The following is a 12,518-nucleotide window of genomic DNA, read 5'->3' as shown; positions in this document are numbered from 1 at the left end:
GTCCAACTGTCTTGGAAAGATTGGACCAATAAAGGTCTTGCTCTCTGACAGCCAGCTCTGCCCAGCTTTCTTGAAACTTATTATTGCAATGGGAAAAGGGGGATCGCCAGCAGCGGAAGCAAGCGCTATAGCAGCAGAGTCTTATGCTTGATGTGCACAGAGACTATTCTTAATTCCAGGAAGACTCGAAGTTCTTTTTTCCAATGCCTCTTGGCACTGACTTGGAAAGACAGCGGACCTTGTCTGGTAGTGATGGACATTGTATGAGTGCCTAGGTCTTTAAAACGGGCCTATTAAACTTCCTTGCCCACCTCTACTGCTGTTAAAGTACCTCATCGCTGGCTTCCCACATCATTTTGCAGGAGTAATTTTCGGGAAAAGGGGAACCATAAAACTTTATAGCACTGTCCTCTATGAATTTGCCTAAACCCTTTTAACTTCAACCAAGTTGGTGGCCATTACTGCATCTTGTAATAAAGGTAAAGGTACCCCTGACCGTTAGGTCCAGTCACGGACGACTCTGGAGTTGTGTACTCATCTCACTCTATAGGCCGAGGGAGCCGGCGTTTGTCCGCAGACAGCTTCTGGGTCATGTGGCCAGCATGAATAAGCTGCTTCTGGCAAACCTGAGCAGTGCACAGAAATGCTGTTTACTTTCCTGCCAGAGCGGTACCTATTTATCTGCTTGCACTTTGACGTGCTTTCAAACTGCTAGGTTGGCAGGAGCTGGGACTGAATAACGGGAGCTCACCCCGTCAAGGGGATTCAAACCACCGACCTTCTGATCGGCAAGCCCTAGGCCCTGTGGTTTAGACCACAGCGCCACCCCCATCCCATCTTGTAGTACTGAGTCATTAATTAGTAACATGCCCATGGCAAAATCTTACACAACTGATCATTGGAATTTCCCTGCAAACTATGGCTTCTAGAAGGAGCTCCCCTATGTATTAGAATTTACAATAAAGCACAGGAGAATAGGCAGTTTATGAACGGAAATAATTGAACTGACAATTGGATAGATTGTGAAGCATCAAACAATGAAGTAATACATTGCCAGTAATTTCCTCTGTGATCCCCCACATTCACACCAGACAAAGTTTCCGGACAGTAATCAAGGGTATATCCCACTTCTATTACAGCTTTCTAGCTTTAGGGTTACAAAGACCATAAATCAATCTGTTTTAGCAATGTGCTCCATTTATATTCATTATGCTGTTTTCATTAAAGAGTGCTCTTTCCTCGAGACACTCAATTAAGAATTTCAATTATGAAGGATTTATCAAATTAATTAGCAATCTACATATCTAGTTGGCCATCAGATAACGTTCCCATTTTGTCTTACTACGATCTATTATTCTCAAAATGAGATTCTATAATTAGCATGTCATTTACAGAAATAACTCAAAACTGTACTAAAATTTGAGCTGCGATCGCATGCAGTAGAACTTCATTTGTGAAGTAGGTTTGAAGTCTGAACTGGATGATGCCCCCAAAGTCTCCTAATATCCATCAGTGTAATTAAAAACAAACAAACCATGGATTAATGTTTCAAACTGTGCAAAGTAAGAGTATGTTTGTATGCATACTGTCATAGGTGCTGATGTGGCTACTCTAGAGTAACGACTCCTCGCAGCATAGTCCTTTTAGACTTTTATTAAGTGCTGATTATTTACAGTGCTCAGAGCGATCTATATACATGCTTACGGTGAGGTGTCAGTACCTCCGAATGGAGATTGGTGCGTTTTCTTCCAGCAAAGAAGCTTTGGGAGACCCAACCTCTTCCCCCTACGTTTTCGGCGCAATTCCGGAGTTGGGGGAATTGGCCTTCCCCCCGGGCTCCCCCTTTCCTGTCCAACCTGGGTCATGGGCTCCGCAACCTTGCCTGAGCCTCGGACACCACTTCCTGATTCTCCGCTGGAGGCAGAGCTCTCCCTGCTCTCCCCAGCGCTTGGGGATGGGCTGGAACTTAAGATGGGAGGGACTTCCCTGTATCCCTTGTCCCTCACATCCACCCCCCTCCCAGGCTCCCCTTCCCCCCTTCCTAGGGGCTCCCCGGTTGCTGGGGACGACTGAAAACCCAAAAAGTCCGTGTTGTCAGAGTCCGTGGGTGTAAAAATTTCCCCCCAATCCGGCGATCTTTCTCCCTCCCCCTGAGAAGACGGAAAGCCCAAAAAGTCTGTGGCGTCAGAGCTGGTGGGAGTAAAAATGTGCTGCCAGTCCTCTCCGGCCTCTGACGTAGTCGACCTCGGTGAAACCCACACCTCTTCTTCCGTATCCTCAAATTCCGCTTCCCATCTCCATGGAGAGCTATCCCTTCCTCCCGCCCCTCCCCCTCTCCCTCCCTTTCCATGTGCCAGGGCTTGGGCCTGTGGGGGAAAAGGGCGTGGAATTCTTCCACTAAGAATTCCTCTTGTACTTCCGTGGCGGGTATCCACTCATTGTGGGACGGCGGAGTGTCTTCCCATGCCATGAGATACTCTAGCCCTCTCACACCTCTCCTTGAATCCAGAATCTCAGTGGCCACATTGAGTTGCCGGGTGTCTCCCCTCTCCCCCCCTCCCTCGGGGGGCTGATCGCTGTCTCTGAACCTAGTGCTTTCTCTGTACGGCGACAGCAGCGATCTATGAAACACTGGGTGCACCCTCATGTCCTCTGGCAGTGCCAGCCTGAAGGCTACCGGATTGACCTGTTGCGTGACCGTGAAGGGGCCCAGCCTCCTGGGCGCCAGCTTTTTGCACCGCCCTCTGGTGGGAAGGCCCTCCGAGGACAACCAAACCTTGTCCCCCACCCTGATGACCTCCCCTTGTCGCCTGTGGCGATCTGCCCCCTTCTTGTACGCTTCCTTGGCCCTCTCCAAGTGTTCTCTGAGCTGCTGGTGCACCGTCTCCAGTTCCTCTGCCCAATCCTCTGCCTGTGGGCCCTCCTCCTCCCCCTCCCTCTCTGGGAAAGATCTGAGGTCGCGCCCGTAGTTGGCCTTAAAGGGCGACACCCCTGTGGAGACGTGCACCACATTGTTGTAGGCAAATTCTGCCAGTGGCAGGCGATCCACCCAGTCCGTTTGCCTCTGGCTGACGTAGCATCTGAGGTACTGCTGCAGAATGGCGTTGACCCTCTCCGCCTGTCCATTGGTCTGCGGGTGCCGAGCCGTCGACAAGCTGACCTCCACCTGCAGGAGGTTCATGAGCCGCCTCCAGAACCTGGAAACAAATTGGCGGCCTCGATCCGAAATAACTCTTAAAGGTAATCCATGCAGTCTGAATACGTGGTCAACAAACAGTTTGGCTGTCTCTTCTGCCGAGACCGCCCTGGCACACGGTATAAAATGGCACATTTTGGACATAAGGTCCACTACCACCAACACTGCGGTCTTGCCCCTGGACGACGGCAGGTCTGTGATGAAGTCCATGGACACTACTTCCCACGGCCTGTGCGGTGTGGCTAATGGCTCCAGCAACCCTGCTGGTGCTGCTCTGACCACCTTTGCTCGCTGGCAGGTGTCACAGCCCCTTACATAGTCCCGAACATCCTCCCGCACCCCTGGCCACCAGAAGTGTCTCATGACTAAGTGAGTGGTTTTGTCCCTTCCAAAATGACCCGCCGTTGGGTTGTCGTGCATCTGCTTGAGGACCTTACCTCTGAGCTGGTTGGTGGGCAGGTATAGGGCTCCCTTGTAAAAAAGGAGCCCCCCGCGTTCTGCAAAGTCCTTTGCTTGCTCCCTCCCCCCTCGCAGGTCTCTGAAGATGCGGGTGGCAAACTCATCTGCTGCCGTCAGTGCTGTGAGTTCTGCCTCGCTCACCACTGCTGCTCCGCAGGACCATGCCGACGGGGGAAACACGTGTCGGGGTGCTGGTGGCAACTCCTCCTCCATGTACTCTGGCTTGCGGGAGAGGGCATCCGCCCTGACATTCTGCTCCCCCGGTATGTAGTGGATGGAGAAGTTGAAGTGCGAGAAGAACTCTGCCCACCGTATCTGTCGCTGGTTGAGCACCCTGGCTGTTCTCCAGAACTCCAGGTTCTTGTGGTCCGTGCACACCTGAATGGGGTGCTTGGCGCCCACCAGGAAGTGTCTCCAGTGTTGAAACGCAGAGTGGATCGCGAGAAGTTCCTTATCAAACACCGTGTAGTTGCGCTCTGGCTGGGTCAGCTTTCTGGAGAAAAAGGCACAGGGTCTCCACTCTCTGTTGGCATCCAGTTGCAGTAAAATGGCGCCCACCGTGCGGTCTGAAGCGTCAGTTTCGATGCGTAGGGGCGCGTGCTGTACGACATGGAACAGGTTCTGGTCTGAGGCGAACACCCTCTTGAGGCTTTCGAATGCTTCTTGCGCCTCCTGTGTCCACCTGAACTTCTGCTTGCATCTCAGGCAGTCAGTGATGGGAGCCGTAACGCGAGAGAAGTTCTTGATGAATTTCCTGTAGAAGTTGGCGAAGCCTAGTAGGCGTTGGGCATCTTTGTGCGTCCTGGGGCTGTGCCAGTCCAAGATGGTCTGCACCTTGTCTTTATCCATCGCTAGCCCCTTGTCTGACAGCTTGTAGCCCAGGAAGTCCACCTCTTTGGTGTGAAACTTGCACTTCTCCAGCTTCACATACAGGTGGTGCTCCTTCAGGCACTGCAACATTTCCCTGACGTCCTTCACATGCTGCACTGGGTCCTTGGAGTATATAAGGATGTCATCCAGGAAGACCAAGCAGTTCTTGAAGAGGAGTGAGCCTAGTACGTGGTGCATGAAGGCCTGGAAGCATGCTCAGCCCCCTTGCAGACCAAAGGGCACCACCAAGTATTCAAACGAGCCCAGAGGCGTGAACATCGTGGTCTTCCACTCATCGCCTTCCCTGATCCTGATCAAGTTGTACGCTCCCCTTAGATCTAGCTTGGTGAAGATCTTGCCCCTGCGCGCTGCTGTCAACAGATCGTCCACTCTGGGCATTGGAAATGCCACTGGTTCCGTCATGCATTTCAGGCGCCTAAAATCCACCACCAGACGGCGCTGTTGCGTGTCCTTTTTGTCCACCCCTGCTGCCTTGCTTTCTCTGATGAACCCCCGCTTAAGGTTCTTGTCGATGAACTCCCTCAGATCCTCCAGTTCCTGATCTGACATGGAGTACAGCTTGGCTGGGGGTAGCGTTGCCCCCGGTATTAGGTTGATCTGACAGTCAAAGGACCTGTGCGGTGGCAGGTGGTCGGATTCTGCTTCGCTGAAGACCTCCTGTAGGTCCCAATACTGTTTGGGAATTGCCTCTCCCCCCTTGACGTGCATGGTGGCCACCGTGGCTATCGTGGCCCCTCCCCTGGTTGGCGCTGCATGCAATGTTCCAGACAAAAGTCAGACCCAAATGTAATGCATCTCTGGTGCCAGCTTATGGATCGGTCGTGGCGTGCTAGCCAGCTCATTCCTAGCACTATGGGGGGTCTGAGATGGTGGTGACGTTGAAAGCCAATGTCTCTGAGTGCCTTCCTACTGTCATTCTCATGGGGGGGGGGTCCTGGTGGGTGATGGCCCCTCCCAGCAACTCCCTGCCGTCAATGGTGGAGACGTGCAGGGGAAAGTCCAGCTGCAGCAGTTGGATCTGGTGTGCCTCCGCAAAATTTCTTGAAAAAAAATTGGCAGACGCCCCCGATTCGATTAACACTAAAACCGTCAGTGGGTACCCATTAGGGAGTGTCAGAGTCACTTCTAGAAGCACCCCTGCTCTGGGGGGTGTGGGCTGGCGCTGCCCCTCTGTGGAAGGGAGGGTGGGAGGGGGCTGGTTTCTGTCGATTGCGCCTGGCTGCTGCCCCTTGTCTCCTGCAGCCAGGCTGTCTCGTTTCCCTGCTGTTGCGTTGAGTCTGTGGGGGCGGGCATAACAGTTCCCGCCCTTCCCTGCCATTCCCGGCGATGCAGACAATTCCTGACGAGGTGACTGGGGGAGTGGCACAAAAAGCAGTTTCCTCCCCTCCCCTCCTTGTGTTTCTGTGGTGCCGGGGTTTGAAAAGCCCGCGTGCGCGCTCCTCCGATCTCCATCGGTTCCGGCTCTGGGCTTGGTCTGGGCGGGGCTTGGGGTGGGCCCTGGGGTGGGGTTTGGTGATGAGGCCGGTCTTGGGAGCGTGGGAACCAAGGTTTTGCTGCGCGCGTCGTTTGTTTGTTGTTCCATCTGGATTCCTGTCTCACCCCCACTGCTAGCGCTGCTTTGCTCAACTCATCCATAGTCCGCGGTTTCGGACCTCTTGCAAGCTCATCCTTAACGTCTGGGTGCAAGCCCAGATAGAAAGCTGATTTCACTGGATCACTGTGCAGATCCCACCCCAGTTTGTGCACCAGCATGGTGAATCTCGCCCAGTACTCTCTAACTGTTAATTTTCCTTGTGTTAAGTTATGAAACTCCTCTTTTGTGGCTTCCATTTCACTGTCACTAGCGTACATTATTTTTAAAGCTTCTAAAAATAGTTTTACGTTCTTCATGCAATCATTTTTTTGCGCGATGAGCGGTCTGACCCATTCGCGGGCTGCCCCAGTCAAATGCTCTATAATAAAGGAGACTCTGTGCGCGTCATCTGGGAATTCCGCTGCATGCAGTTCCAGCGCATAGTTTATTTCCGTCTCAAATCCTAGGTACTCCCTAGGGTCGCCGCTAAACTTGGTGACTAGGGTCTGTCCCCTTCTCATTTGGACTAGCTGTGGCTGGGGCGCCCCCCCCACCTCTCGCGGCTCTTTCCTCATCCAACTTTTTCTGTAAGTCCAACACCATTACCCTTAGCTGCTTCTCGGTCTCCTCTTTCGTCCTCACCTGCTCCACCAGCTTGTTCAGCTCCTCCCGCGTTCTGCGCGCTTCCTCCTGAGCGGCATGCAATTGCTGCTGGGCCTGCGCTGTCAGGTTCCGTATCTCCTGCTTCGCTGCTTCGGCCTCCAGCCTCCAATGCTCAGCCTCTTGCGCGCTCATCGCGGCACTCCAAAGTAGCCAAAAAAGATTCGGAGGTAGCTGTCATAGGTGCTGATGTGGCTACTCTAGAGTAACGACTCCTCGCAGCATAGTCCTTTTAGACTTTTATTAAGTGCTGATTATTTACAGTGCTCAGAGCGATCTATATACATGCTTACGGTGAGGTGTCAGTACCTCCGAATAGAGATTGGTGCGTTTTCTTCCAGCAAAGAAGCTTTGGGAGACCCAACCTCTTCCCCCTACGTTTTCGGCGCAATTCCGGAGTTGGGGGAATTGGCCTTCCCCCCCGGGCTCCCCCTTTCCTGTCCCACCTGGGTCATGGGCTCCGCAACCTTGCCTGAGCCTCGGACACCACTTCCTGATTCTCCGCTGGAGGCAGAGCTCTCCCTGCTCTCCCCAGCGCTTGGGGATGGGCTGGAACTTAAGATGGGAGGGACTTCCCTGTATCCCTTGTCCCTCACACATACTTTAGATATTTCTGAGATATTTCGAAGCTAGACTTTGACTATTGCATTTATTTATTACTTTCAAACAACAGATTATAAACAAAATGCAAACATTACAGATCTGAAACCTACATACACATTTCCTTCTGCTGCCACTGTTGTTGAAACCCATATAACATGATGGAGATGTACAATTTCTCCTTCATACTTTCCATACCTGTTAGCTTGCTATATTTAAGGAAGTCGTGGCTTATATTAAATGCAAGTGAGCTGTCCTCTTTATTTCAGCTCTGCAGGGAGTTACATTTGGCACCCAGATTACTAGTTGGCACTCATTTAGAACATGCATTGAATTATTAAATCACAACACCAAGAATGGATCTTATTTATTGCTTAATTTAAGAAAAGCGCAGAGAAGGAGGGGAAAAAAAACTTTAATATTTCAGAGCAAAAGAAGACTCTTACCCTAAAGAATTCTTTCGTTGAGCCGGAATCCAATGTCCCATAAGCGATTTCTGATTGTTTAGACAAATCCTCGGCACTCTCAATGGGAGATACCATCCTCTCTACCGTCAGGAAGGCAGCTAGGTTAGCCGTGTAGGATGAGATTATGATCAGGGTAAAGAACCACCACACACCTCCAACAATGCGCCCAGACAGGGATCTAATAACAAGTATGAAATGGATTTGTAAAATGAAATGAATGTCCTGAAAGGAATACAAGTCACCAGGTTTATGTATATGCTCCATTGTGTAACGCAGGGAAATGTTGGTTTTTCCTTGCTACCTCTCTCTCCTCTCAGTTTCAGTGCATGCTACTGAAATGGGAAATTAAAAACATACTATAGTTTTGCTAGGATTATTTTACTCAGCTCAAGTGGTGTCACTAAATTCAGGACTCTGTCTTGAGATAATGTACGGAAGCAAAGTACTAGCTCATCAGTCCTTCACTGGTCAGAGGACCCTGGAAAAGAAAGCTGCTTAGATAACATTATAGCCATATTTTAAAAAGTAAGGTTTTCATGATAACTCAGGTGAACTTTTTGTGACAGCTCAAGCACATATACAAGAAAGTCAGGCAAGATAAATTATAGGCTTTTTGGTCTAAGTTTTCCCATTGCCACCAGATCATGTCTACTATGTAAAAATCAACAATTTCAGCTGCAATGGATTCAGTGGTATAACCTATATTTTGACTGAATAAAATAAGAAGTAATGTCCTTGGTACAAAGTCCCATATGCTCTCCATTGCACTCCTTTAGAAAATCCTAGCACGGAGGGCAGATGCAATTGAACAATCAAACATATACCACAAGAAACAAGATAATTGTTGGACTGGGAAGCCTAATTTTGGCACCCAGTGGCGTAGCTAGCCACCTGGCTGCCCGGGACGGCAAACCCGAAGGCAGGGTGTCTGTCATGCACATGCGTTGTGGCTTGCAGCGCATGTGCGCACAGGAGGCATGTGCTGCGGCCCCGCAGCAAACTCCGCGAGCAAGCAGTGGAGTGAGGCAGTCTCGGTTGCATTGGGGCTTCTCCTCCATGGTGGCGGCCGCGTTGCGCGGCAGCAGAGGCGGCCGTCGGAGGTGGTCAGCCCCATCCAGCCTGCTGCCCCCCGCCCAGCCTGCTGCCTGGGGCGCCCCCGCCCCCTATTACTACGCCACTGTTGGCATCACACCATCACATTTAAGTTTAGCTTTTCAAACAATCACTGCCAAGCACTGCATTCATACTTATGTGAATTGCTCAAAAATAAAACGTACATGAACAACTGACAATCGAAATAATAATCTAAGTCCTTACAGAAATACAAGACAATATATAAGCAACAGAATAAACCAACATGGCCTATTGTGTCATCACTTTTAAAATGTGGCAAAACTTTCTTTGGAAGTCTTGCATTTTCTGATTAATATTAACTTTTCATTCTGGGGTCAGGAGTTTTGTTTAGGGTTTTTTTTTGTGGGGAGGCGAGCAGGTGGAGATGTTGCTGTTAATAATTTTTTGTTATGATTTGTGAGGAAACTGTTCAATTTGGTTGTGTGCTCTTTAATGTTTCACTTACTGTTTACGACTACTTTTGTTACGTTTGTAATTATGCATTTTTTCATGTTCTAAGCTGCCTTGGTTTTAACTATGGAAAGGCGGCATACAAAAAACCACCCACGATTTATGCATGTGTGTATCCTGCAGAGGGGAAAGCCCTACTAGGAGGCTCCTATGGAAATGATTTGGCAAAAATCGGGAATGTGGCCAAATTTCTTGCAATCCCATGTGGTTGCCAGTTGGAAGCTCTTCCTTACAAGCAACGCTCTACGCAGAAGATCTTTGCCATTCATATCTGCCATAAAGTGTGCCGGATCCTCAGGCAGCACCAGTGGTTCTTGTGCATTGTCAGCATGTCAACTCAGGGGTGCACTGAATTCACTGTGGCTCCATGGGCACAGGATTGCATCCTAAGAAGCTTATAGATGTTACTGCTTCAGCTTGGAGCACTGCCATGAGAAAGAGCTTTTCAGCAGCATTCAAGTGAGCGTAGCAACCTTTTCCTTTCCTGGTGTACTTATATCACTTTTAAGAAAATAAAAAGGAAATATTTTTATAGGCATAGTTCTTAATTCTTTGACTGACACCCTTCGGGACTATTTAAAATGATAAAGTTCATTTTATTGCCACTCAAGCACAATGGAGTCAGCAAACTCGTAATATGCTTGTTTTTACAACCAGAAATGGATGCTAGCACGCCTGTCCCCTGAAGGCAATGTTCTGTCTTGTCTAGGTCAGTCATAAATTTGAATATAGAGAGCTACTGTAACATAATTGCTAAGAGACTGCGTTCTGAATCATTTAAAAAAAGCCCCTTTAAAAATTTATGCCATGAACTCACTTGTTGGCTTTAGGCAAGGCTCTCTCTCTTTCAGCCTCTCTCCCCATCTGCAATTTGAGTATAACAAATATTGGCTGGCCTTACACAGTTGCTGTGTGCATTACAGTAAGACAACATGCTATATAAATGCAAAGTTTTGAATTTTTGACTTGGCTAGATCCGTTTTATGCCTCATCACCATATTAATTAGCCGTATGCTCTAACCTGCATATTTAGCTTCAAGGTGGCATATACTGCAAATTGTTTTGCAGCTGATCTCTCATTTCACGATCTTCCCAAACCTTTCAGTGTCTACTTCGTCAGGCATTAATATTTATGAAATTTTAATTTGCTTTTCAGTTAGGATTTAGAGTATCTATTAATAGATACTTGTTTAACTCCTGGCCTAGTTTTCTAAATAAGCAAAACCTGTGTTAAAAGTTGGGTTATTTATAACATTCTCTAAAATTCACTTCTCCAAATATGGATATTGAAAGGGAGAAAGCCAGATTCTTCTACCACAAATATACTAAGATGTCCTAAATATCAGACATCAGCAAGTTGCTTGCTAAACAATGCCTTCTTACTTCCATTTCCTTGAATGAATTCAGTACTGGCCACAGAATTTGGAAGTCTGTGATCAAGCGGGGTGCTAACCTGGAAGATGTGATGGGGACATGCAGCTGAGAATTTTATTTCTGATCTTTTTTGAAATACACTATAAAAAAGTGGAAATGGTAGCACTGCTATGATGGTTGGGTCCTCTGTTGGACCCTAGCCAATGCCCAAACTTCCCACCCTCTGGGCCAAGCGCTAAATGAATTCCAGCTTTGATACAGTTCACATACTCAACATGATGAGTCAACAGGTGCCCAACAGAGCTGTTGAGCTTAGGCCACAGTTGCAGAAGGGTAATGCAATAGCTGATAACACTACAAAAGAAACATGTAAAAAAGAAGAAGCATGGGCATAATAGATCATAATTTGAGCTGTAGTTACTCGTGGCTTAAAACCAAATACCAAGATCAGAATCTAACTTTCTAAAAATGAAAACGAAACAAAACAAATCACTCCGGATTTTCTCTCTCTCCAGGATAACCTAACCACCCAATCTTGCCAAGTTTGTTGTACCTGGTTCACATGACTATTGAGTTATCAGAAGACCTTTCTATTTTTGATTCCAGTGATTTTCCTGAAAGGAGATGGGGAGTTTAAGCAAAAGGCAGGATGCTGTGCAAAATGGCTTGTCTGGGGGGGGGGGGGGAAGCACTCCTTCCACAGCTCATTAATTGTGTGTTACCCTTTTTCCCATTACAGCATCTGTGAAATCAATGCACCGTTGGCTGTGAATGGGAATATGCAGCAAAAACACGGTACCCCTCCAAGAAGGCATGGAATGAGGAGGACCTCATGCATTTTATGGCCTCTGCATGGTGCATATAAGTCCACTAGGGCAAGGCAGGACCGATGCTCAGAGGAAACCAATTGAACAGCCCACTGGCCTGCATCGGGAGAAGTTGTTTCCATCTAAAGGGCTGTGGATGATTTAGAAAAACATGTCAACAGCTGGCATTTCTTGAGATTGAATCTATATGCACCATGAACTTCCGGAGTGAGACCCAAAATGCACAAAGCTGAAATGGGTGTGTAACCAACCTTGGCGAAATATCGCATCCTTGCTGCATAAAGGCACCCAAGGAAAACCAGAGACTATTAAATATCCCAAATTCATTAGTTGATTCGTTACTTTGCGATGGTCTTCCATCTTCAAACTCCTCAGTGTGCCACTCGTAGGGGCTAAATCTGCTGACCAGGAATAAAACAACACTGACCCCAATGTAGGCAAAAACAATGCACATCCAGATCTCATACGCTAAGGGATCAAGAAAGGAAAACACTCCTGGCTTGGACTTCTGAGGCTTCTTGATCATTATAGATATACCAAGGCTCATAAAGGGCTTTGAGAAGTCAATCACTTCTTCTCTCACCAACGTTATAGTTAATGGAGCAATTGCAATATCGGCTTTCTGTAATGGAAGCAAAACAAAATAATAACTCATTCAATATTTAACAAGGGAATGGCTTTATTGCTTTTGTGCATCGCAGATGAAGAATGCAACAGCATGGACATGGGTAATACTATTCTAGCATCCTACTGAGGAATAAACTACTAAGCAATCTGCCTAAAATAGTCTACTTCCTAACATATATGGTACCACGTGGCTTCACTTTTATCATGCAAATGATACCTCTTTATAATCACACACCAAACAACATTGTCAGGCCACAGCC

General features: G+C 48.1%; 1 protein-coding gene across 1 annotated transcript in view; it reads right to left on the bottom strand.

Annotated features, from left to right (window-relative positions):
* Positions 1 to 12,518, bottom strand: part of GRIA2 (glutamate ionotropic receptor AMPA type subunit 2) — an 86,480-nt gene that overhangs the window by 8,229 nt on the left and 65,733 nt on the right. Inside the window, exons 11-12 of the mRNA XM_060279132.1 lie at positions 11,883 to 12,253; positions 7,826 to 8,024 (exon numbers count right to left, since the gene is read on the bottom strand). Of these exons, the coding sequence (XP_060135115.1) occupies positions 7,826 to 8,024; positions 11,883 to 12,253 (570 nt within the window). The remainder of the gene's footprint in view (positions 1 to 7,825; positions 8,025 to 11,882; positions 12,254 to 12,518) is intronic.

This window comes from Zootoca vivipara, chromosome 9, assembly GCF_963506605.1.
Source record: "Zootoca vivipara chromosome 9, rZooViv1.1, whole genome shotgun sequence".
NCBI lineage: Eukaryota > Metazoa > Chordata > Lepidosauria > Squamata > Lacertidae > Zootoca > Zootoca vivipara.
The sequence above is the reverse complement of the archived record's forward strand: the minus strand, read 5'-3'. Positions and strand labels throughout refer to the sequence as shown.